This window comes from Gossypium hirsutum, chromosome D11 (assembly GCF_007990345.1).
Source record: "Gossypium hirsutum isolate 1008001.06 chromosome D11, Gossypium_hirsutum_v2.1, whole genome shotgun sequence".
NCBI classification, from domain to species: Eukaryota; Viridiplantae; Streptophyta; class Magnoliopsida; order Malvales; family Malvaceae; genus Gossypium; species Gossypium hirsutum.
Window position 1 is genome coordinate 31,983,027 of NC_053447.1, and position 21,854 is coordinate 32,004,880.

The 21,854-nt window shown below is 33.8% G+C and overlaps 1 protein-coding gene across 2 annotated transcripts; it reads left to right on the plus strand.

The window, feature by feature from the left end:
- The first annotated feature begins 5,100 nt into the window (after window positions 1–5,100).
- LOC107913395 (kinesin-like protein KIN-14B) lies at window positions 5,101–21,365 on the plus strand. Of its 2 annotated transcripts, XM_041104044.1 has the most exons (24): window positions 5,101–5,576; window positions 6,791–6,914; window positions 7,780–7,866; window positions 7,971–8,141; window positions 8,289–8,395; window positions 9,180–9,311; window positions 9,459–9,637; window positions 10,029–10,190; window positions 10,776–10,867; window positions 11,712–11,863; window positions 12,020–12,064; window positions 12,311–12,484; window positions 13,091–13,237; window positions 13,467–13,652; window positions 14,658–14,729; window positions 14,939–14,994; window positions 15,091–15,295; window positions 15,869–16,060; window positions 16,154–16,345; window positions 16,581–16,934; window positions 18,953–19,051; window positions 19,772–19,912; window positions 20,007–20,165; window positions 20,696–21,365. In XM_041104044.1, exons 1-24 carry the CDS (start codon window positions 5,346–5,348, stop codon window positions 21,149–21,151), a joined length of 3,915 nt encoding a protein of 1,304 aa, XP_040959978.1. In that variant the 5' UTR covers window positions 5,101–5,345; the 3' UTR covers window positions 21,152–21,365. The 2 variants fall into 2 exon arrangements, with proteins under 2 accessions (XP_040959978.1, XP_016697452.1); XM_016841963.2 differs by lacking the exon at window positions 12,020–12,064.
- Window positions 21,366–21,854: the final 489 nt, after the last annotated feature.

Here is a 21,854-nt window from a genome sequence, read left to right on the forward strand (position 1 = left end):
AATAAATGTCAAACATTATTTTTATTTCATAATTTAAATTCTCAAACAAAATCATATTAAACCATATGAACTTCATTCTCATTTCATATCAATTCATCTTTGTACCAAATATATATCAATTGTCAATTTATTGTCAATTACTACTTCGTTTTATTATAATAATTCTGATTCACATTCAAAAACTTCAAACAACATCAACGAAAACTTTTTAAATCTTTGACAGTTTTGAAAACGGCGATACGACTTAGTTGGACATAGTTGCAACAATTTCAAAAATATAAAAAATATAAGAAATGGGCTTGATTTTGACTTACATGCATAAGAAGGAAGCTTGGGGAAGGTTCAACTATGGCTTCTCAATTGTCTATCCTGTTTTGGATGATAGGAGGTTGAAGAAAACATAAAAAAGGGTTTTTAACTTGTTTTATTAACTTTTAACTTTAATATTATAATTATAATTTAATTATAAAATTTAACTTATAAATAACATAATTAACTCACCTAACCGTCCACTAGAGATTAATAAGGCTAAATTACTATTTTGACCTTTGTACAATCATTAATTAAGCCATTCAACTAATAAAAAATCAATACCGATTAATTTTTATAGTTTTTACGATTTAGTCCTTTCTTCTTAATCAATTATCCAAACTCTAAAATTTTTGAATCAAACTTCATTTCATCAATATAAAAACTTCGTAAATATTTAATAATAATATTTACAGGCTTGGTTTATAGAAACAAGGTCCCGAAACTTTATTTTCTAAAACTACTTGACTTTCGGTACGCACCATTTATACATTGACTAACTGACCAGTTAATAAAATCGAGCAAATCGTAATTTACAATGATACCATGTTTAACTTGTAAATATTAATTAATAATATTTACGGACTCACTCTTCAAAATTGTGGTCTTGAAAACACTATTTTCGATACCACTGAAAAACGAGTTGTTACAACTCTCCCCTTTAAGAAATTTCGTGCTAAAAAATTTCACCTGCAAAAAGGTTAGGGTACTGCAAATATCATGGTTATTTCCTGACTTCCACATATCATTTTTCGTATTGTAACGATATTATACTATTTTATTAATAGTCAGAAATTCGATAACTTTCTTTTCAAATCATCATACGATTTTTGTTGATCTAGGACGGCTTTCAAACAGTCTTGTATAATCCTGATTTATCGTTTGTCTCACGAATAAGATCAGTCCCTATAATATTTCTTTCACTCATCTCTAACTAGTACAACAGAGTTCTACATTTACGTTCATATAAAACCTCATATGGTACCATTTAATACTCAATCTATAACCATCATCACATACAAACTCTACTAATGGTAGAAATTTTCTTTAGCTATTTTCAAATTCAATTATACAACACTATAGATGTCTTCTAATATCTAAATTATTCGTTCTGATTGTCTATTAATCTAAGGATGAAATATTGTATTGAAATTTCGTTTCATGATCAGGACTTCGTATAATCTACCAAAAAATCCAGAGATACATTTTAGTCTCGATATGAAATGATAAATAGTGCTTTCTCATAGACAAAGTAAACTTGATATAAATTCCATACTAACTCATTCTCACTTCCATTCCTGAATCATCACAATTCTGATGCTCGATTTTATTTTGCTAGTATAACTAACATTTAACCACGCATTCTGAAATTTTTTTCTCTTTTCATTCCTGGCCAACAGTTTTAAAACCACAGATTCTATCATTATCAATACTTGGCATCCTTATGGGGGTAATAGGAACATTCTCTTTGAGAACCTTAGTTGTGTTTTATTGGAGCACTACTAATGCTATATCTCTAGTTGTGTTGGAATAAAATACACACATAACACAACATACATTTGGTTGTGTTATGATGGAATTCTCAAGTGCCCGAGTTCCATTTTACTAAGGTTACGAAAGGCTAAAATTAAAAAAAAGAACTAAATCCGGTGAATGACTATAAGAATGAAATCGTGGATTTGTTTATAGTTAAAAGAGGTAACCTTATAAGATTTATGAACTTTGTCATACGTTTGATAACTCATGTTTAAGTAAACAAAAGTTCATTTGATTTCACTTATGGATATGAACATGTATGTCTAAGTATGTTTATCCATTTGCTATAATTTTATCATGTTATTTATCATTTTGTTCAACTTGTCCTTTGAGTTTATCATTAACTTGGTTAGCTATGTTAAAAAGGGGAAAAGTAAGTATGGTAATTTTCATTTACTAAGCATTTATGCTTATGCACCATTATCTTTATGCATAGATATTGATTTTGGATTTGTAAAGCCCAACTTGACCATCGAATCATCACACCATCAACAAAACTTTTGAGAGTCTGAAATTAACATATATGTAATTTGTGGCATGTACTTAAGGTGTCAATCCTTTGTATATATGCTAATTTCATATTTCATTACCTAATTAAGTATTTGAATGTTTAGTTACTAAGTTTGGAGTCTCATTTGATCAACTTAAACTTTCGTAATTGTACGAACTTTTGTTTATGTATGCATTTTCTCATTTTTACTTGAGCTAGTAAATGAATTATTACTAAACTTATTTTGGATGCATTCATGAGGTCCTAATATGTCTTTAATACTTACCTTGATGATATGTGAGAGTGGTTCCAGTAGAACATGTATTGAGATTGAGTCTTAGATGATTTCATGTGACCTTTTAAGTGTGTTTTGGGGTTACCTTGTTAGGAGGTGTTTTAGTATGTGTTTGAGGTGTTTTAAATTTGAATTTTTAGTCATCAAAACATCCAAGTCAATGAGAAAAAAAATGAATAGTTTCAGGGAGAAGTATCGATATTCCAGAGGTACCAATACCTCTATCCCTAGTTAAGCCAACTGCACTAGCTCGTTTTGACTCTTGGAGACTCATTTTGGGTCATGGACATTTCTGAATCTTTTGTAAATGATGTTAGGATGTTTTACGGGTTTCAAAATGATTTTATCCCAATTTTATGATTATATTCAAATTGTTTCAAAGTTTAAATTGTTAAATATTTTTGAAATTATCACTATGTATGTGTTTTGGTGGCATCTCCCATCTGTATCGAATGCCGGAACAGGTGAGGGGTGTTACAAATTTCCATAACTTGAAGCCTTTAGGTAGAGGGTCATTAACCTTAAGCACCACCTTTAATCTCATAATCTCGTTTCAGTTGAAATTATCCTTATTAGTTTTGAAATCCACTATTGTAACTTTGAAGAATATCTTCTAATCTTTAGTAATTTTTCCTTGATCCTTTGCTAGATAGGTACCTTGTGGATTTATACCTAGGACTCAAAAGTTGAAAAGTCAATATCTTCTTTGTTATCTCCGTTCTACCACTCTCTAGGATCAAGTGACAATCCATGAAAGACGAAGGAGTAAAGCACAAAAAAATTTTATTATCCCTTTTTTTTTTGAAAATGAATACGAGTATGTTTCATTCGAAATCATGAACCTCAAAAAGACCCTCAAAGAGCCACACATTCTTTAGAATCATCATTGGTCTCGTTCTAACTTCTTTATTCGGAACTACTTTTTTTACTTGATAGAGTTTCCTGACTCAATCATCGATTTTGGCATTTGCCTTTAGATAAATCACGATGAGTTTATTTTTAAGGTTTTTGCTCACAATATCATTCACAACATCCTTGTTATCGTTATCTAGAGCAATGCAAACTAGCAAAATAAGAGAATGGAACGGAAATATGTTGAAAAACTAGAAAGTGACTTATGCTATGTTTGGTTAATTGTTACTAGTGTAATAAGATGAAGAAAAAGTTTACAATTAACCAATAACTAAAACATGTAAAAATATATTACTTTAATCAAACGTGACATTAGAGTTTAAATGGAAAATCAAAAGAGAGGTGATTATAAATAAGAAAGAGATCACCGAGAGAATCAACAACCATAGAAGATTTCACAGAGATGGAAAAAGAGATTTGTAATTCATGTTAAGAAAACTTATGAAAAAGCTACTTGGTATTGCAATGATAGTAAGAAAAGCAATACGTCAGAAACTAAGAAATCATTTATAGAAAAATAAAATGTCTGCATCTACACTCAAAATATGATGATGTTCATCATCATTTCAAAAGATGGTGCCACCCATCCCTTTTTATTATTTTATCACAGCCTTTTTAATTCTTTAATAAGAAACTAATAAATTCTTTGTACCCCAAAAAAAAAAAGAAAAGAAAAGTTGATAAAATCTGATTTCAAATGCATGCTATAAAGAAAATTAGCCTTTCAGTGTTTTTTTTTGGGTAAATAGGAATGTTTGAAAGGGTGAGGCGGGTTTTGCCATATCCAAAAGGAACAAAGCCTGCCAACAAATTAAAAAAAAGAAAATCATAGAAACATGTTTTTGCCAGCTCATCCTGCAAACACACATAATTTTGCTCTCAATAAACTCACCCATGACCCAACCACAAATAACTTATAAAAAGCTTTCAAATTTTGGGATAAAGAACAAACAATTCACAGGCAGTTTTCTTGTGTTGTCCGTAGATCAAATTTATCCGTCTTTCAAAAGTTTTGGATTAACCATACCTAATTCATCATCGTGTGATTTATTTATTTATTTTAAAAAATTCAGGTAATATTTAAATTTGATATATGATAATACTTCTCACAATTGATTTAAGGATATGTTTTTATAAAAAAATAATTTATTTTTGATGGATGATGAATTTATATTATTGGTTTTACTTTTTAAAAAGCTCAATTGTTATTTAATTATTTAACAAGATGGATAACATTAATTGATCCGTTATGTATATTATAGATTTCAAAATAAATATAATAATAAAAATGTGGAAGGGAGGGGGCAGAAATTTGGATTGGACAAAAAATTAAAACCAATACAAAATTGAGTTAAATGTTGATCCAACACATTTATGAACAGATGTTTGGACACGCTGAAGCATAAGAAATCACACGCTCCCTCTCTATTTAAAAGAAAAACAAACAGTCTGTGGTGCGTGAGAGCGATTTCCGAACCATTTCCAAACGCACATTTGATTGCGTCTGAAATTGTCCCACATAATTGTTCCCTTCATAAAGTTTGGAAAATGACTACGTTTTACGCCCAGTCCCACCCGTTTCCCCCATCCCCTCGTTTATAATCCCCAAAGAGGGAAAAATTAAAAATAAAATTGAAAAATTAAAATTAAAATTAAAATTAAAATGAGCCAAACATAGCTCATCGGGAACGCAGCATTTACATTACTGCTACTACTACCACTAGATTTTGAAAAACCCCTGCCTCTTTTTGGATATTATTTTTTTGAGCTTTTATTCATTTTTTCCCCAATTTGTTTGGGGCGATGGGGGAGCAGAAGAGTAGCAACAATAACCGGTGGAACTGGGAGGTGAGTGGCTTCGAGCCACGGCGGACGTCGCCGTCGTCTCCGGAGGACCTACCTAGGGCCAGTGTTGCGCCGTTGATGCGACGGTACTCGATCTCGGCTGCCTCCTCGTTGGCTTCGCCGTTTTCTTCGGAATTTTCTAAGCAGGCTTTGGCTTCTAAGGTGCTCCGATTGAAGGATAAAGTTAAGGTAACGGTGTGAATCGGCTTCGGATTGTCAAAGTTTTCGAGTGATTAGTGTTTTAGCTGGTAACTTGTTCCGATGGAGTTGAAGAAGTCGCTTTAGTCTATCAATGTGATTTTAACTAAGCTCCGTTTTTAGGAATTAACATGCAGTGTTTTTGAGTAGTTTGTTTTAATCTATAAATTTTAACAAATACAACTAGAATATGCTTTTTTAATGTCATTTTCTGGAAGATTAGGTTTGCTGGGAAATTGATCCAAATTCAATGGAGGAGCTCAAAACTGTATAAAATTTTAATGGCAAATTAGAATTTGGATTTGATGAACCACAACTTGGTCATCAGTTTCTGGAATGTGAATTGCTGTTCATGCAGAAAACTCAGTTAGTTGAGAATGTTTAATACTGGTCGCATTCTTGCTACACAAGCTTCGGATCCTTCTTGATGATCCAAATTGTGTTGGTTTCAACTGTTGTAAGATTGTGCATTGTGTCAAATGTCGATTGGGATGCCCCTTTTTATGATATTTGAGTGGACTTTGTTGCCCAGTATTTGGATGAAAAGAAAAGTTTTCCCCTCCTATCCTATATGGCAATTTTATGATAGTTCTGTGGAAAACTTCTAATACTGATAATGAATCTTTGACATAATGCATGTGCTGATCTTGAGGGACAACAACACGAGCCATTACCAAACAGTGGCTTGAGAATAGCAAATGAAATAGCTGGCTGACAATTCAAAAGTCAATTAATCTAATGTTAATATACTCCAAGGTCTGGCTTATTTTTCTTGGGAAGCCATTAAGGGATCTGTGCTCTGGTTTTCGGATGTGATACTTGTCTTTGATTCTATTAATAAATGAGCTTCTATATTATTACCTAAGTTTTGTTGTATCTCCTTGGTCTGAAAAGATAGCATATGGATTAGGTGATTGCTTGGGTTGAAGTTGATTACGAAATTTTGAGTGAATAATTTTGACTCTTGTCATATGCATTCAAGCTTTATGAAAGAACAGTTTTGGAAATCCTTAATTTCTCTGGTATTTTCTGAAGTCTGAAATAATGATTGGTAACATATGATGTCTTTGATGTTAGAAGCTTTTTTGGGGTGGGACTAAAGCAAAAATTGTTTTGGCTCACTATAGTAATTTAGTAAGCATTCTGGGTTTTATCATTGTAGTGTCTTGTGTTTGATGCATTTTTTTATTACATTAATTTGGCAGCTTGCAAAAGAAGACTACTTGGAGTTGCGACAGGAAGTTAATGATCTGCAGGAATATTCAAATGCTAAACTCGATCGACTTACACGTTACCTAGGTGTTCTTGCTGATAAAACTCGTAAACTAGGTAATATATTAAGGTTTAGTGGCAGTTTGTTTGGGTTACGTTCATGAATTCCTTATGCTTCAGCTATTTTAGTGCTTGGTTTGCATGTCTAATGGTATATTCCAAAGATTCTTCTCCGGGGTTTGGTTTATTTGTAATCACCTTGTAATTTTTAGAAGAAACATTGTGCTATTTTTTCCTGTTGCCTATGATTTTGTGCTCATGAGATGAATTTTGAGATAAAAATTTAAAGAAAAAAGTTAAAAGTGCTTTATGTTGACCCCTTGTCCAAAAAGAACAAAGGGGATCCAAAAATGCTTTTAAAAGAAGCACTAAGAAGAAATAAGGAGAGCAAAAGAAATTAGTTGTTTGGTTAAAAACAGTAAAAAGGATAAAGAAAATAAATTCTTTATTTCCTTTATGCATGTTGCAGGAGTTGTGTCACCCTTGTTTTAATGCCTTTTATTGGAAGTTTGCTGCTGAAGCATGGAAATATAACCACTAGGGAAGCTAAAATGTGGTAACGTCATAAATGTTTGGTAATATGGATATGGTAATCAACCAAAGCATTATGAGGGTCTCCTGTTTATCCACAATTTTATGCATTTGATGGTGAATGGTGTGATTTTGTTTTGTTAGGTTTGTCTTCAATTTTTTTTGTTTGATAAGATCATTCAAGAATTTGTATTCTATTTGACAATAAAAGAAAGGTGGGAAAGCAAAGTAAAGAGCATCATATCTTAAAAATATAAATTACTGCAAATTGATAAAATACCTGTATACTCCAAATGGTTACACTATTGCCCCTTCATTTCAAGATTTTGTTGTTGCTGAGTTCTATTACTTCTATTGATGGTTATAAATTGTCTCTAAATATAAATGGCAGATCAATTTGCCCTTGAAAGTGAGGCTAGAATATCTCCGTTGGTCAATGAGAAGAAAAGGTTGTTTAATGACTTATTGACAGCCAAAGGTACTTTCCAACTTTGTACTTTCCAACTAGCATGTATTATTTCTATCTGTTTTTCATGTCATGATGATAGTACTTTTCTTTGAGAAATGAGATTCTTTTTTCAGGAAACATAAAGTTATTTTGTCGGACAAGACCACTTTTTGAAGATGAAGGTCCTTCAGTTGTTGAATTTCCTGATGAGTGTACTATTCGTATAAATACCGGTGATGATACAATTGCCAACCCCAAAAAAGATTTTGAATTTGACAGGGTTTATGGGCCTCATGTTGGACAAGGTTAGTACCGTTTCTTTTATTAATTTAAGAAAGAAGGAATTGACCAGAATTTGTGACTGTCAAAATATCTAATTTACTTTTTTATTGCTGGTAGTGGTTATACATGTTAGTTAAAACAAGAGTATAATGACATATGTTTCTCTGTAGCTGAGCTGTTCAGTGATGTTCAACCATTTGTGCAATCAGCCTTGGATGGATATAATATTTCCATATTTGCTTACGGACAAACTCAGTCAGGAAAGACACACACCATGGTTGTTTCCCTCTATTTCTCTCTCTACATGTGTGTCATATGTGCATGTGCTCTTGCACTATGTCTATGTATCTATCTATAAGATCAAAACTAGAATTGCTATGCATTTACTTGGGATAAAATGGCGAATTACCATCTTATTAGATAATCTCTCTCTCTCTTATTATTTTTAATTTTTTTTCTTATAAATATGTTTGATACATTAGTTTGATGGTTAAGATATTCATGTTTGCCACTAGTGGCTCTCACTTCCTCCAATGGAGCATCTTGTATCACTAGTTATGCCTTTTTAGGCCTCTTAAATCTGTCAACTGCTTGTACTTCTTTCAATTTTTCTTGTATTGGGACTTTGCTGCATTTGGCTTGTCTGTCTGTATAATTAGAATGACTAGTGATTACTTTAGACGGTTTGATGATTCATCATTGATATGATATGTCTTTAATTATTTTAGTCTGTATTATGCCTTTCTAGGCCTCTCAAATATATCAATTGCTTCTACTTTTCAATTTTCTTATATCGAGACTTTGCTGCATTTGGCTTATTTCTTTGTATATAGAATGACTAGTGATTACTTTTGACGGATCGATGATTCATCATTATTTATATGATAGCCTTGTATCCTTTTTTTAATCTGTATTGCTATTTTTTTTCTTTCAAACTAAATGATTCCTGTCAAGAGTTGTTCACCTTTATTAGAGAAGCACCTTATTAAATGGGAATTTTATGTCTATTCATGGCCTTTCATATGCTAATATTAGCCTTGTTTTGGCTTTATTTATCTCAGGAGGGATCTAACCATGATCGTGGCTTATATGCTCGTTGTTTTGAGGAGCTGTTTGATTTAGCCAACTCAGATTTAACTTCAACATCAAAATTCAATTTCTCAGTCACAGCCTTTGGTCTCTATAATGAACAGGTTTTTTAACTGTTCTCACTGTATTCTCACATTTCTAGTGGTTGTCACGAATCTCGATATCTCATTTTTGGTTTATATTGTTGAATGATCATTTCAACATGGTAATGCGGAAGTGTACTAATGCTGAGCCCTTAAATGTTCTTGTAGATAAGGGATTTGCTCTCAGAATCAGGGAGTACTTTACCAAAGATATGTTTGGAGTTACCGGAATCTTCTGTAGAACTTGTGCAGGACAAAGTTGATAACCCTATGGACTTCTCTAAAGTCCTGAAAGCAGCATTTCAAAGCCGCGAAAGTGACACATCAAAGTTCAATGTTTCTCATTTGTATGACTTTAATCCTACTTTCTACCTCTCTTTTGTCATTAAATGCATGAGCATGCTATTAAATAAAGTTAATTCTAAGAAAATTATTTTCCTTTGTTTCTCAGCTTCCTAATCCTCTATTAGTGATACTTCAATATGTATATTTTATGTTCAGTTGACCTGCAGCATCTAATTATTTGCACAAGATGTCTTTTGAAGCAATAAAATTTTATGTTGTATTTGTAATCAGAGTTTTGAGATTGTTTAGTTGTATGCCAATGTTTAGGTTGAGATAGTGAAATTCAATTTGATTCTTCTATTTGTTACTCCATTTACATTGTATTTTATGGTTTTCTTACTGTCTGTCATTCTGTATTTATTTGGGTGAATTTCTTTTGTTACTTTTCTTCAGGATCATCATGGTGCACATATATTATAGTAATGTGATCAGTGGAGAAAACTCATACAGCAAACTTTCTCTGATTGACTTGGCTGGAAGTGATGGTCAAATTTTAGAAGAAGATAGCGGCGAGCGTGTGACGGACTTACTTCATGTCATGAAATCACTTTCAGCGTATGTCATCTTTACTGTTATTTTTCCTTTTATTGTTATAATATTTTCTGCTTGCTTACCAAGCTCGGAGAGCTGCATGTATGGAAGTTACCTCAGTGGACTGCCATCTTTTTTTTGAGAAGCTACTGGACTTAGTATATTCAATGCATTCACACTTATTGTTACTAAGACCTTTACCCTGACAAAAATTGACCAGCCTTTTTCCCTCTATGTCCTCAGTTGACAATATCATTACTATAACAAAGGGTGTTGTTATAGGCTTAGAAATTACTGCCCTTTTACTTTGGTTTATGGAAAATTTTCTGGACATCCTGAAATAGAAAAAGAAGATAGAATAGCTACTTGGGGATGTAAAAGGTGCTTGTATACATTGTGGGTATCTTTTTTGCGCTACAACCATTGCCTGTCATAACAAGAACTTCCGACCTTTTCTCTTTTGTGCAAATGAAAATGCTTGTATTCGAAAATAAAAATATTAGTATTTATTAGAAAGGCTTGCTTTCTCTTTCATGTGGACTTGTGGCATATTTCTGATTTCACTCTCACCATTTAGCCCTGTTGTTACCTTTTGTGTTGCACGTGTAGGTTGGGAGATGTTTTGTCTTCTCTGACTTCAAAGAAGGATAATATTCCTTATGAAAATTCAATGCTTACCAATATTCTTGCAGACTCGCTAGGTATCCTCCTGCTTCTTATATATTTAAAATTTACTGACATTTCAAGGTGCTTGGAATAGAACTGAAAAACTGGATTGCTTGTAATGCTTTTGTCTTCGTCTTTGTTTTGCATACATATTTGTTACATCAAAATAATTTGATGGGAAAATGGGCCTGCCTATGGTGGTAGGTATGCTGAAAGGGGAATTTGTTGGTTTCATTGTGTTTTTTATTAGTTGAGGTCTCTTTCTGCTTAATAGTTAACTGTCTCTTGCACCTTGACTGGAAAAAGGTGAAATTTAGAAGATAAGAACTAAGGGAAGGTTACTGATGATAGATCTTCTCAAAGCAACAAAAATATATAGTAATCTTCTCTACCTGTCAAATATAAAGGTTTGCAGTTATTTACAAGAGCTGCTTGTTTTACCTTTATACCATTTGATTGTTATCGATTAAGTTCATCGGTATGCTTTCAGAATCCTTGGCTTTCTTCTTTTCGAACCTATTGCAAAATTTGGTGCATAGCTTTTTAAAAAGATTTATGTTTCATATCTTTATCAAGGAAAGTTATTTTCCCTCATTTAGTACCATCTGCATACTTAATTCAAGCATCCTTGATGCTATAATATATTTTTTTTAAATGAAGAAGCATCCTTAATATAATTGATCTAGTAACATTCAGGAAAATCTAGTGAGTGGTCTAAGAATAACTTAGTGGTCTTATTGATGCAACTATCTTGCATCATACATCATATGTCTTGCCTTTTGTTCTCCTTTTCTCCTAAAAGTGTTGATACCTCACTATAACTTATTTAACATTCTGAACCAAGTTGTTATTGTAAATCCAATATTCTTGTTTCTGCAGGGGGAAACTCAAAAAGTTTGATGATTGTTAACATCTGTCCAAATGCTGCAAATCTATCTGAGACATTATCATCTCTCAATTTTGCTGCACGAGCTCGAAATTCTGTACTAAGCCTTGGGAATAGGGATACTATTAAGAAATGGAGAGATGTTGTAAGTCGCTGATATTAATTTCTGAATTCAGAGTTAGATTTTAACTCCTTTTATTGTTTTGTTATTTAATAAACTAGTATCCTGCATAATCATGTCAGTAAATTTATTTGAAGGAAGAAGTTTTAGCTACTTAGCAGTTAATATGCATGTTTGAAGGTCCACAAAGGGAGAGCTGATTCTAAAGCCAGAAGCAATATTAGGGTGAGATAAAAGACTTATAAACCTAGTAGTAGTGAAACACAGTTGAATTGAAGCCTAGAATCGACTTGGTGTCACATTGGCATTTTTTCCTCAGAAATAAACATAATTACTTGCTGTAGTCCATAAGAAATGTGCTGGTATGTGCATTTTGCATTTTTCAGTTCTTTTGCTTGTAATACATTGAATTGTTGATCATGGCTTAATTATTGGAATCTGCATCTTTATATCTTGCTATTATTTTTCTAGGCCAATGATGCACGCAAGGAGCTTTATGAGAAGGAAAAGGAAATTCAAGATCTGAAACAAGAGGTTTTGGGACTAAAACAAGAACTTAAAGGGGCAAATGATCAGTGTGTCCTACTATTCAATGAAGTTCAGAAGGCGTGGAAAGTTTCTTTTACTCTGCATTCAGACCTAAAGGTTTTGTAATTTTTTATTTTGGTTCTCTGTTTTTGCTGGGAGTTAAATCTTACTTAACTGGCTTACTGGAATTTGACATTTACCAGCTAGATCTTGATTTTTGCTACACAATACACGTAATTTACAATTTTACATCCTTGGTGCTGTGTTTATTTTTGTTTGTGGTGATGCCAGCCACCCTCTCTCCTTTCCTCCTGTCTTTGGATTCTCAACTATCTGATGTTTCTTTTACTGTCTGGATCACCATGCGACTGTCTTATGGGCATTTCATACTATCGCTATGGTAGAATGCTTTACTTTTTATGATAATTACAGATTTACTATCGCTATGGTAGAATGCTTTACTTTTTATGATAATTACAGATTTAGATGGTCTGGAGTCTTGGTTCTTCAATATCTAGCCACATTCAAATGAGAATTGCTTGTCTTTAGGGGTATTTTGTAAAGTTCAAGGAATAAAGTAGTTGATGCTTTTGTCTTTAAGGGTATTTGCCTTATAGGTTCAGCATTTGGAGTTTGTTTTATGCACGTCAAGTTTATGCTATCAAATTTCTTCTATCTTTGGCATGCATCTTCTGATCTATCACTTATTAATCCAAAATGCAGTCTGAAAATGTTATGCTTGAGGACAAGCATAAAATAGAGAAGGAACAGAATGCACAGCTCAGAAATCAAGTTGCTCAATTGCTACAGTCGGAACAAGAGCAAAAACTGCAAATGCAACAATATGATTCAACGATTCAAACATTGCAGGTTGGTTTTAGATCAAAATTCATCATTTCGCATGCCTTTTTATGTTCATATGCATGCATGCATGCATATACTTCTATTGAAAGAAGAAGAAGAAAGGAAAACTGAGAATGATAAAGGTGGTTTGAATTTATCATTAAGGAATCTGTACATCCATAGTTCTGTTCTCAAGATCAAGAATTTTCATGTCTATATGATTGGTTGCTTGGTAAGATGACCTTTTATGATGTAGGCAAAAGTAAAAAGTCTTGAATTGCAACTCAATGAAGCCATTTGTTCTGGTGAAGCTAAGTCTGTTAGCTCAGAAAAGGGGTCTGGAGTTTCAACAATATCAAAAACAGCAGCGGATGGTATGGATTCTTCAGCTGTGACTAAGAAACTTGAGGAGGAACTCAAGAAACGTGATGCTCTGATTGAGGTCTGCTGAACTTGCAACTACAATCTATTTTTTTTTTATTCTTTTTGTTGTTAATTAATGATAGTAGTACTACTGCTAAAGGATATGTGTTCATAATTTACAATCAAAATCTGTTGAAGTTTTGGTGTCAATATTATCTTTGTGCTGCAGTATAGTTATGATATAAGAGGTTGTTGCTTTTTTTTAATTCTAGACACGGAAAATCCTGCGTAAAATAACTGTACTCCTTCTGCCTACTTGATCATTCTACCATATAAATCTATCTATTAATTAAGAAAATTTATCACATTTTATTACTTATCATCATTTTCTAATTTAATGCATCTTATCTTTTGTAATTCTGCTGTAATATTTTAATATTATTGGGGTGTAGACTAGTAATGTTGTGAAGTGTCATTGACTTTTTAAAAAAAGGTCAATTTAGTGGGACCTATTAGAATGTAAATGTGGAAAAGTGGAGTGGGAGAAGACTACTTTATTTGAGATAACTTGTAGTTGTTCTGAAAAGAGTACCGATCCTTTAGCTGACAAGTCCATAGTGCAATAATTTTCCCTTGACAGATCACAGTTGGGAGCATCTATGCAAAAAAGTGGTTGGGTTAGGCTAATATGGTTTTGAGTATGTGTTATTCCTTTATAACTTTGACTGGTAAAAAAATGTTTTGAGTTTATGTAGAATATGCTGAATTAGTTACTCCACTAAGGGGAGATAATGGAGTTTGATTGGGTAAAAATTAGTAATGGTAGAAAGATCAATTGGTCTTCAATCCAAACAACCCAGTCAAATATGATGCCCGCTTGGATGATTGATAGGGAACTATATCATTCCTTGAAGAGCTGTCAGATGGTGGCTCTGGAAAATATCTTTGAACTCCCACGACTAGCTTTTCAAATTTGTTTCTCTTATTTGTTCTTGAAATGCTTTTTCCTGTCACTTAAATGATTGACTAGACTTTCTCCCTATAGTTTAGTTTTGTTCTTACATGAATTTTATTGCAAATACAGAGGTTGCATGAAGAAAATGAGAAATTATTTGATAGATTGACCGAGAAAGCATCTACGGGTGGATCACCACAGGTAATCTTTTTATTTTAATTTCCTATGTATCAAATCAGCATGATTGTATTACTTTACTGTCTGTCTCAAATTAGCATCAATAATTAGCCTTGTTGTAACTTGTGTGGACTTTTTCGCCATCATTCTTTTCTTATAAGCTTAGATGCTACTTTAGGTTTTTCTGTTTGTAAAATCTTTTATGATTTTGGGCTAAAATGCTGTTAATGCAGGTGCCAAGCCCATTTTCAAAAGGAACAGCAAACACTCAGCCTCAAGACCCTGGGAGGTGCTACTTCATTTTTGCAGTAGCTTCAATTGCATATTGTTTCAGACTACCTTCATGGCTGGTTATCGAACTTCTTTTGTAATTGTCTTTAAACAGGAATGATCGACGGTCCATGGATGTCCCTTTGCAATTGGCCATGGATAAGACTGATGGTGCAGGTGCTTTGGTTAAAGCTGGTTCTGATAAGGTTAAAACCACACCTGCTGGAGAATATCTTACTGCTGCACTGAATGACTTTGATCCTGACCAATATGACAGTATTGCTGCGATTTCAGATGGAGCAAACAAGCTTTTGATGCTGGTAAGCTTTAGAACTTGTTTAATTGTTTGGTCTAAACTCTGAAGTCCAAACTATGATTTGGCGCCAAAAAGTCTTAAAACTCATTCAAAAAGGGATAAAGCTGTCCTGCAATGTGTCATCCTTGATGATGGGGTCCCATAGAAACCAAATTTATGATTGTTTTTCTTTTGCAATGTTTTGTATATTCATGCCTCTTTTCTTCTGGATTGTTGAAAAAAAGCGATGTTACGTTCTTTTTGTTTAGATTTTTGGCAGAAAACAGGCATTTTTTTGGTTCTATATCTATTAAATGATCTCCTATCATTGGAAAATGCTGGGATGTCTTTTAATTATTTTGAAGTTCTATATCTATATCGGTTTATGTTCTAAAGCCTTGTATCCTTTTTGTCTTCTAATTATTTTGAAATGCTAGATTAATCCAATCTCAATTTTCCTATGGTTCAATGTTTGGACAACTTACTTGAACAGCCATTAAATTATGCAGATTGATTGTATTAGTTGTTAACATTCTGAGATATGTTTGGTAAAACGGTGGAGATCTACAAAATTTGACAGCCATCTACAATGTTGCAGGTCCTGGCAGCTGTCATTAAAGCAGGTGCTTCTAGAGAGCATGAAATACTTGCCGAAATTAGAGATGCTGTTTTTGCTTTTATCCGAAAAATGGAACCAAGGAGAGTAATGGATACCATGCTTGTTTCCCGTGTTAGAATTTTATATATAAGGTCTTTGCTTGCTAGATCACCGGAGCTTCAGTCCATCAAGGTAACTATATACTAGATGCTGGTTTTTACTCAATGTCTATATATACTTTTACTGTTATGGAGATGAATGTGAAATTCATCTTTCAATTTTTAGGTTTCCCCTGTTGAGTGCTTTCTAGAAAAGCCTAATTCAGGACGCAGTAGAAGTTCCAGCCGAAGTAACAGTCCTGGAAGATCTCCTGTGCGCTATGTTGATGAGCAGATCCAGGGATTTAAAGTAAATATAAAGCCAGAAAAAAAATCAAAGTTGTCTTCTGTTGTTTCAAGAATACGTGGATTTGATCAGGTATGTGCTACCATAAGTGTTTGGTTCTTTTCCTTTGCATCGGCTGGTAGAGAACCGTAGCCTGCTCCTTGATGGAAGCTTCTTATTTTTAATGGTTCTCATAAAAAAATTACAGTAGTCATTATATGTTTCAAATTCTTTAATGCATACACTTATCTGGTTTAGATGTATCTTCATGTGGCATGAGAACCATCAAAGTTCGAAGTTTCTTAAATGAGTACAATTAAACGTACAGGATACCCTGAGGCAGCAGCAGGTTACTGGTGGAAAGCTAAGAGAAATACAAGAGGAGGCCAAAAGTTTTGCTGTTGGAAACAAGGCTCTTGCTGCTCTTTTTGTCCACACTCCTGCTGGTGAATTGCAGCGGCAAATTAGGTCGTGGCTTGCAGAAAACTTTGAGTTTCTTTCTGTTACAGGGGATGAAGCATCTGGGGGGACCACTGGCCAGCTAGAGCTTCTTTCAACTGCTATTATGGATGGTTGGATGGCTGGGCTAGGTGCTGCACTCCCTCCTAATACGGATGCTCTTGGTCAGCTTTTATCAGAGTATGCAAAGCGGGTTTTTACTTCTCAGTTGCAGCACTTGAAGGTATGTAATATACAATAAAGATAACTCTTTAGCCATCTTTCTGTAACTTATCTTTTTTAACTATTTAGTTAGACATGAGTATGCCAAACATTGGACTAAGATTTGCTATAGATATGCATTAATTTTATACGGTGGTAGTTTCTATCTTCCCTCTGAATAATTGTTTTCTCAAACACCATGACATAAACCCATGGTTTTTTTACTCAAGTAAATGCTTACCTTTTTGGTAGGAAAGTTGGACCGATAGTTTATTGGGTTATATCCAAAATCTGGATTATCATTGCGACCTAGTCAAATCTTCAATACTTCTTATATCAAGAGAACCGTATAAGTTATTTTTCATTTTAGGTTCCTAAGGGATTAATTTTAAGAGTTTTTTTTTCTTTGCTTCTGCTGATTTTAGAAATCTCTTCCCTATATTTTGATTGAACTAAAACAAGGGAAGGGAAAATAACTTTTCCTTGTTTGGATTTTTTTTTTTTATTCAAGCAAAAGAAATTAAAGGGGGTTCAATATCCTAGCTTTCCCTTGAAACTCTCCATATTTATTTTCCCCGTATTTGGGGGGAAATTGGGAAAATGAAAGTAATATTTTTAAAGATGTGAAATACCATTTTTTATTTTGTCAATCTTTTACGTAATTTATTTTATGAAAAGGATATAATTGGGAAAAAAACCATTATAATCAATCATTCCCTTTTCTTTCCATTGTTTAACCAAACAAAGGTTGTAAAAATTCCTTTACTTTCATTTCCTTACTAATTTTAATTATTCAAACAAAATACTCACATCGTTTCCTTTCTTTAACCTTCTTTTCCTTCATATTTTTCTACCCAAACATGGTGTTAACTTTACTCGTGGCATGTGTTCTGTTGGTAGGGAGGTACATCTTAATAGAGTAGGGATGGTTCCGTGAGTGGAAGGATACCAATTGTTATTCTTGTTAGTTTCTTCAAAATTTTGGGTGCAATGTTTAGCATGTAAGAATTCTTGACGTTGTTCCAAGCAGGGTAAGGTAGTGAGACATATCTCTTTTTACTTTCAGGCTGAAGATAGTTGTAAGTCAAAGGATAACCTCTTTTTTTGGTGTAATCATTCAACCTTTACAGTTCATGGGGAAAAAAGTTGTTTTATAGAAAGTGGGAAGATTACAAGTATAACCTGAGCACGAAAATCAATTTATATTCATTATGTTTATTTACTAATATTTAAATCTAGCATAATGAACAATTAAGAACAAGTCAGTATGCTGGACCTCTGATAATAAGTGCCTAAATCTCTGGGAACCAATTACTTTTTTACTCAAAAAATAATGTTAACCAGTCAAGAGGGAAGGCCCGGTATGTTCATTCTTTAATGACAAATAAAATAAGTTTCATTGTCTTGATTGATCAAAATGATTGCCTTGAAGGTTTTTGGGCCAGTTTCTCTGGAACTAATAAAAGGTGAAAGATGTTGAATTCTAGATTTCCTCAAAATTTGTTTCTTCCTCTGTGTTTAGTGTGATATTGTATTTGAAACTCTGTTTTTCATCATTTTCATTCTTATCTGAGCTTTGTGTTTCTTGGGATTTCATATTGTGGTCTTCCTAGTTGCCCCAACTCTTGTCTTATCTTTTAGGGGGCTGGATGGAGGCAGGGCACTACAAACATTTTCTAGGCACTGTAGAAAATGTTCACATTAATAGATAATTTTATTGATAATATTTAGTGTGACTATGCGTATTGAATTGCAATAGAAAAAGCTCCTGCTGTTCTATTAGTTGCCTATATGTGCCTTGCAAGTGTTTCTTGTATATGCTTATGGAAAGCGCTCAATTTTATTACACACCTCCCCGCTTAAAAAAAAATGAACTATAAAAAACCAATTGTGCAGTTCATTGTAGACATTGCAAGCTTGTTTATGCTTATGGAAAACGCTGCAATACCCCACCCCCCCAAAGAAAAAAAAAGGATAGAAGACCAATTGTGTGATTCAGTGTATACATTGCTAATAGCCTTTTTTTCCCCCCTCTGCTAGGATATTGCTGGAACCCTAGCAACAGAAGAGGCTGATGATGCTTCCCAAGTGGCAAAATTGCGTTCAGCTCTTGAATCTGTTGATCACAAACGAAGAAAGGTGAACCATCATGTTTTTTTTTCTGCCGCATAAATATCTTATAATTAGCTTCCATGTACAGATTAGCTGTTGTTTTATCTAAAGTTAATGTTTTTAATGTAATCATAGTGTGTACCAGTTTTTCGGGGTAGCTTAATTTTAATGTCATTATTCTTGATCTAGCAAAATTCATCATTATTAGAAAGAGGTCTTGAGAGTTGTGAATGCTTGACGTATCTGTTGTGACTTCTTGGCCAAGGCCCTGACTCTTTAGATGATCTTTGTGGTTGACCTTGATTACTCCAGTCAGCATGTTTAGTGTGGTTAGTTTGCTTCATAGATCAGGACAATTTATGGTCAATAAAATACTTGCATCTGGATGTTAGAATAACTTGTTACTTATTCTTTATCTTCAAATGTCCGTTTCCAGGTGTCTTAGGGTGTGTGACATTGACCCTTTTATGGAAAGCTGAGAAATTCCTTTCATGTTCAATAAGAATTCAGGATCATTTTGATCTCTTTTTCTGTAGCATTTAGATTTAAAATCTCTGGTTGCCATTGTATTATGTACTATTGTCTGCTTGCTTTTATCCCTTTGTTATCTCCTTCATATTCTCAAAAGCATTATTGGTCTTTTAGCTGAATTTCGCATGAAGACATTATTAGCTGGAACACGCTAATATTTTGTATGTCAGAAGTTATATATGCTGACAGATTAGAATGATATTTGTTTGTGATTAGATTTTGCAACAAATGAGAAATGATGCTGCGTTGCTATCATTGGAGAATGGTAGTTCACCCATTCAGAACCCTTCTACTGCAGCCGAAGATGCCCGTTTAGCTTCTCTGATTTCTCTTGATGGCATCTTGAAGCAAGTCAAGGTGTTTAGCTCTTCTCCAAGTTGCTGTTTACTTCTACTCAATGATTCTCAGTAGAGTAATAAAAAAATTTACACTGTTCTCATGTGTTGAGCAGGATATAACAAGGCAATCTTCTGTAAGTAGCATGGGTAGAAGTAAGAAGAAAGCAATTATAGCATCACTAGATGAGCTGGGGGAACGAATGCCCTCCCTTCTTGACATCGATCATCCATGCGCTCAGAGGCAAATTGCCAATGCTCGGCGCCTGGTTGAGGTATGGGACTGTCTTTTTAGTATTTTTAGTGCTGCAAAATTTCTTATACATGTGCTTCCAACTTGGTCATTAAATGAATTATCCAAACTAGTTTGTAACTATGTTTCTGTAGCTTTTCTATATATTTATGTGGATGGCCAGGGCCAGGTATGGAGATGCCTGTCCCATATTTTATTATCCCTGAAATGTCTGAATCCTATGTTTTCCAAAAGCTTAAAGTGTTCCATACCAACACAAATTCTTCTGAATGAGACATGTAGTTTGTGTATTTGGTGCATAATGAGAACTCTTCGAACCTGTACTTTATGGTTATAGGGTTGTTGGTAACAAAATTGCCCAAACAACATGAGCAAAGTAGACTACCAAGTGCTCTAGAAGGAACAATGATTTCATTGTTGCATCACTTTATCTGCCCTTTTGACAATTGAATGACAAAGTGCTGCACTACATCTTATATTTTATTGAGGTTAGCATTTATAGTGCTTCATTTGTTTTTCTCACCCTCTTTAATCTGCTATGTACTTCTGAAGTCGGTTCGTGAAGAGGATGATCCGGCACCAGAGATACACCATGCTCAAAGGCCATCTGCGGAATTGGGATCTGGTACTGATACAGATGTTGCACAATGGAATGTATTACAATTCAACACAGGCTCAACAACCCCATTTATCATCAAGTGTGGAGCAAATTCCAATTCCGAACTGGTTATCAAAGCAGATGCAAAGGTTCAGGAACCCAAGGGTGGTGAAATTGTGAGGGTTGTTCCTAGACCCTCTGTTTTAGAAAATACGAGCTTGGATGAAATGAAACAAATATTCTCTGAACTTCCAGAGGCTCTGAGCTTACTTGCCCTAGCCAGGACTGCAGACGGCACCCGAGCTCGGTATTCCAGATTGTATAGGACATTGGCGATGAAGGTTCCATCGCTAAGGGATCTAGTTGGGGAGCTCGAAAAGGGGGGAGTATTAAAAGATGTAAAGTCGTGAATGCAAAGGGTGTTAGTTTTATTTTTCTGATGTTGGAGTGTGTGTGGGGGTTGCGATTTGCAGGGACAAAGTGGGTGTTGTTGTAAACCTGTGATTTGACGTGCTTTGTAGGGATTTGCGGAGTCAAATGTATTGGAAGGTGGTGCTACTGTTGATGCCCCTTGTATCACATCACAAGTTGATAATAGTGGCAATTTTATGCAGGCATCCATAATTTTTGAGTACCGAATTTTACATTCAAATATAATTTCCAACAGCAACAGAATCATACAAGTTTAAGTAGAGCTCTAGGTATTTAGCTTAGTTTAAAGAAGTTTTATACGTGGTAAATAAAACTTCTTAATTACAATTGGTTAGGATAGTTTACTAGAATCTTAGTCTATAAATTCAAAATGGCATGTTTCTAGAGATTTTTTGTAATTTTTTTTGGCAACGATCATCTATTTTTATTTATAATTCGTAATTCAATTTATCTTAAATTCAAAATTCAGACTCGTTTCTCATCTTTGATTTCCTGCTTCCGAAAATTCAAAGACCAAGAATTTAAGATCTTGTCAACCGCCATTACTTATATTTCTCTCTAGTTTCGATTTTTCTTTTTTGTACTTTCTATCTATCAATTCCAATTTCCTTATAATCTTGTCCCTTTTTAGCCTGGCTTCAAACTTTATTTGCATCCTAAAAATTCAATTCATGATATAAT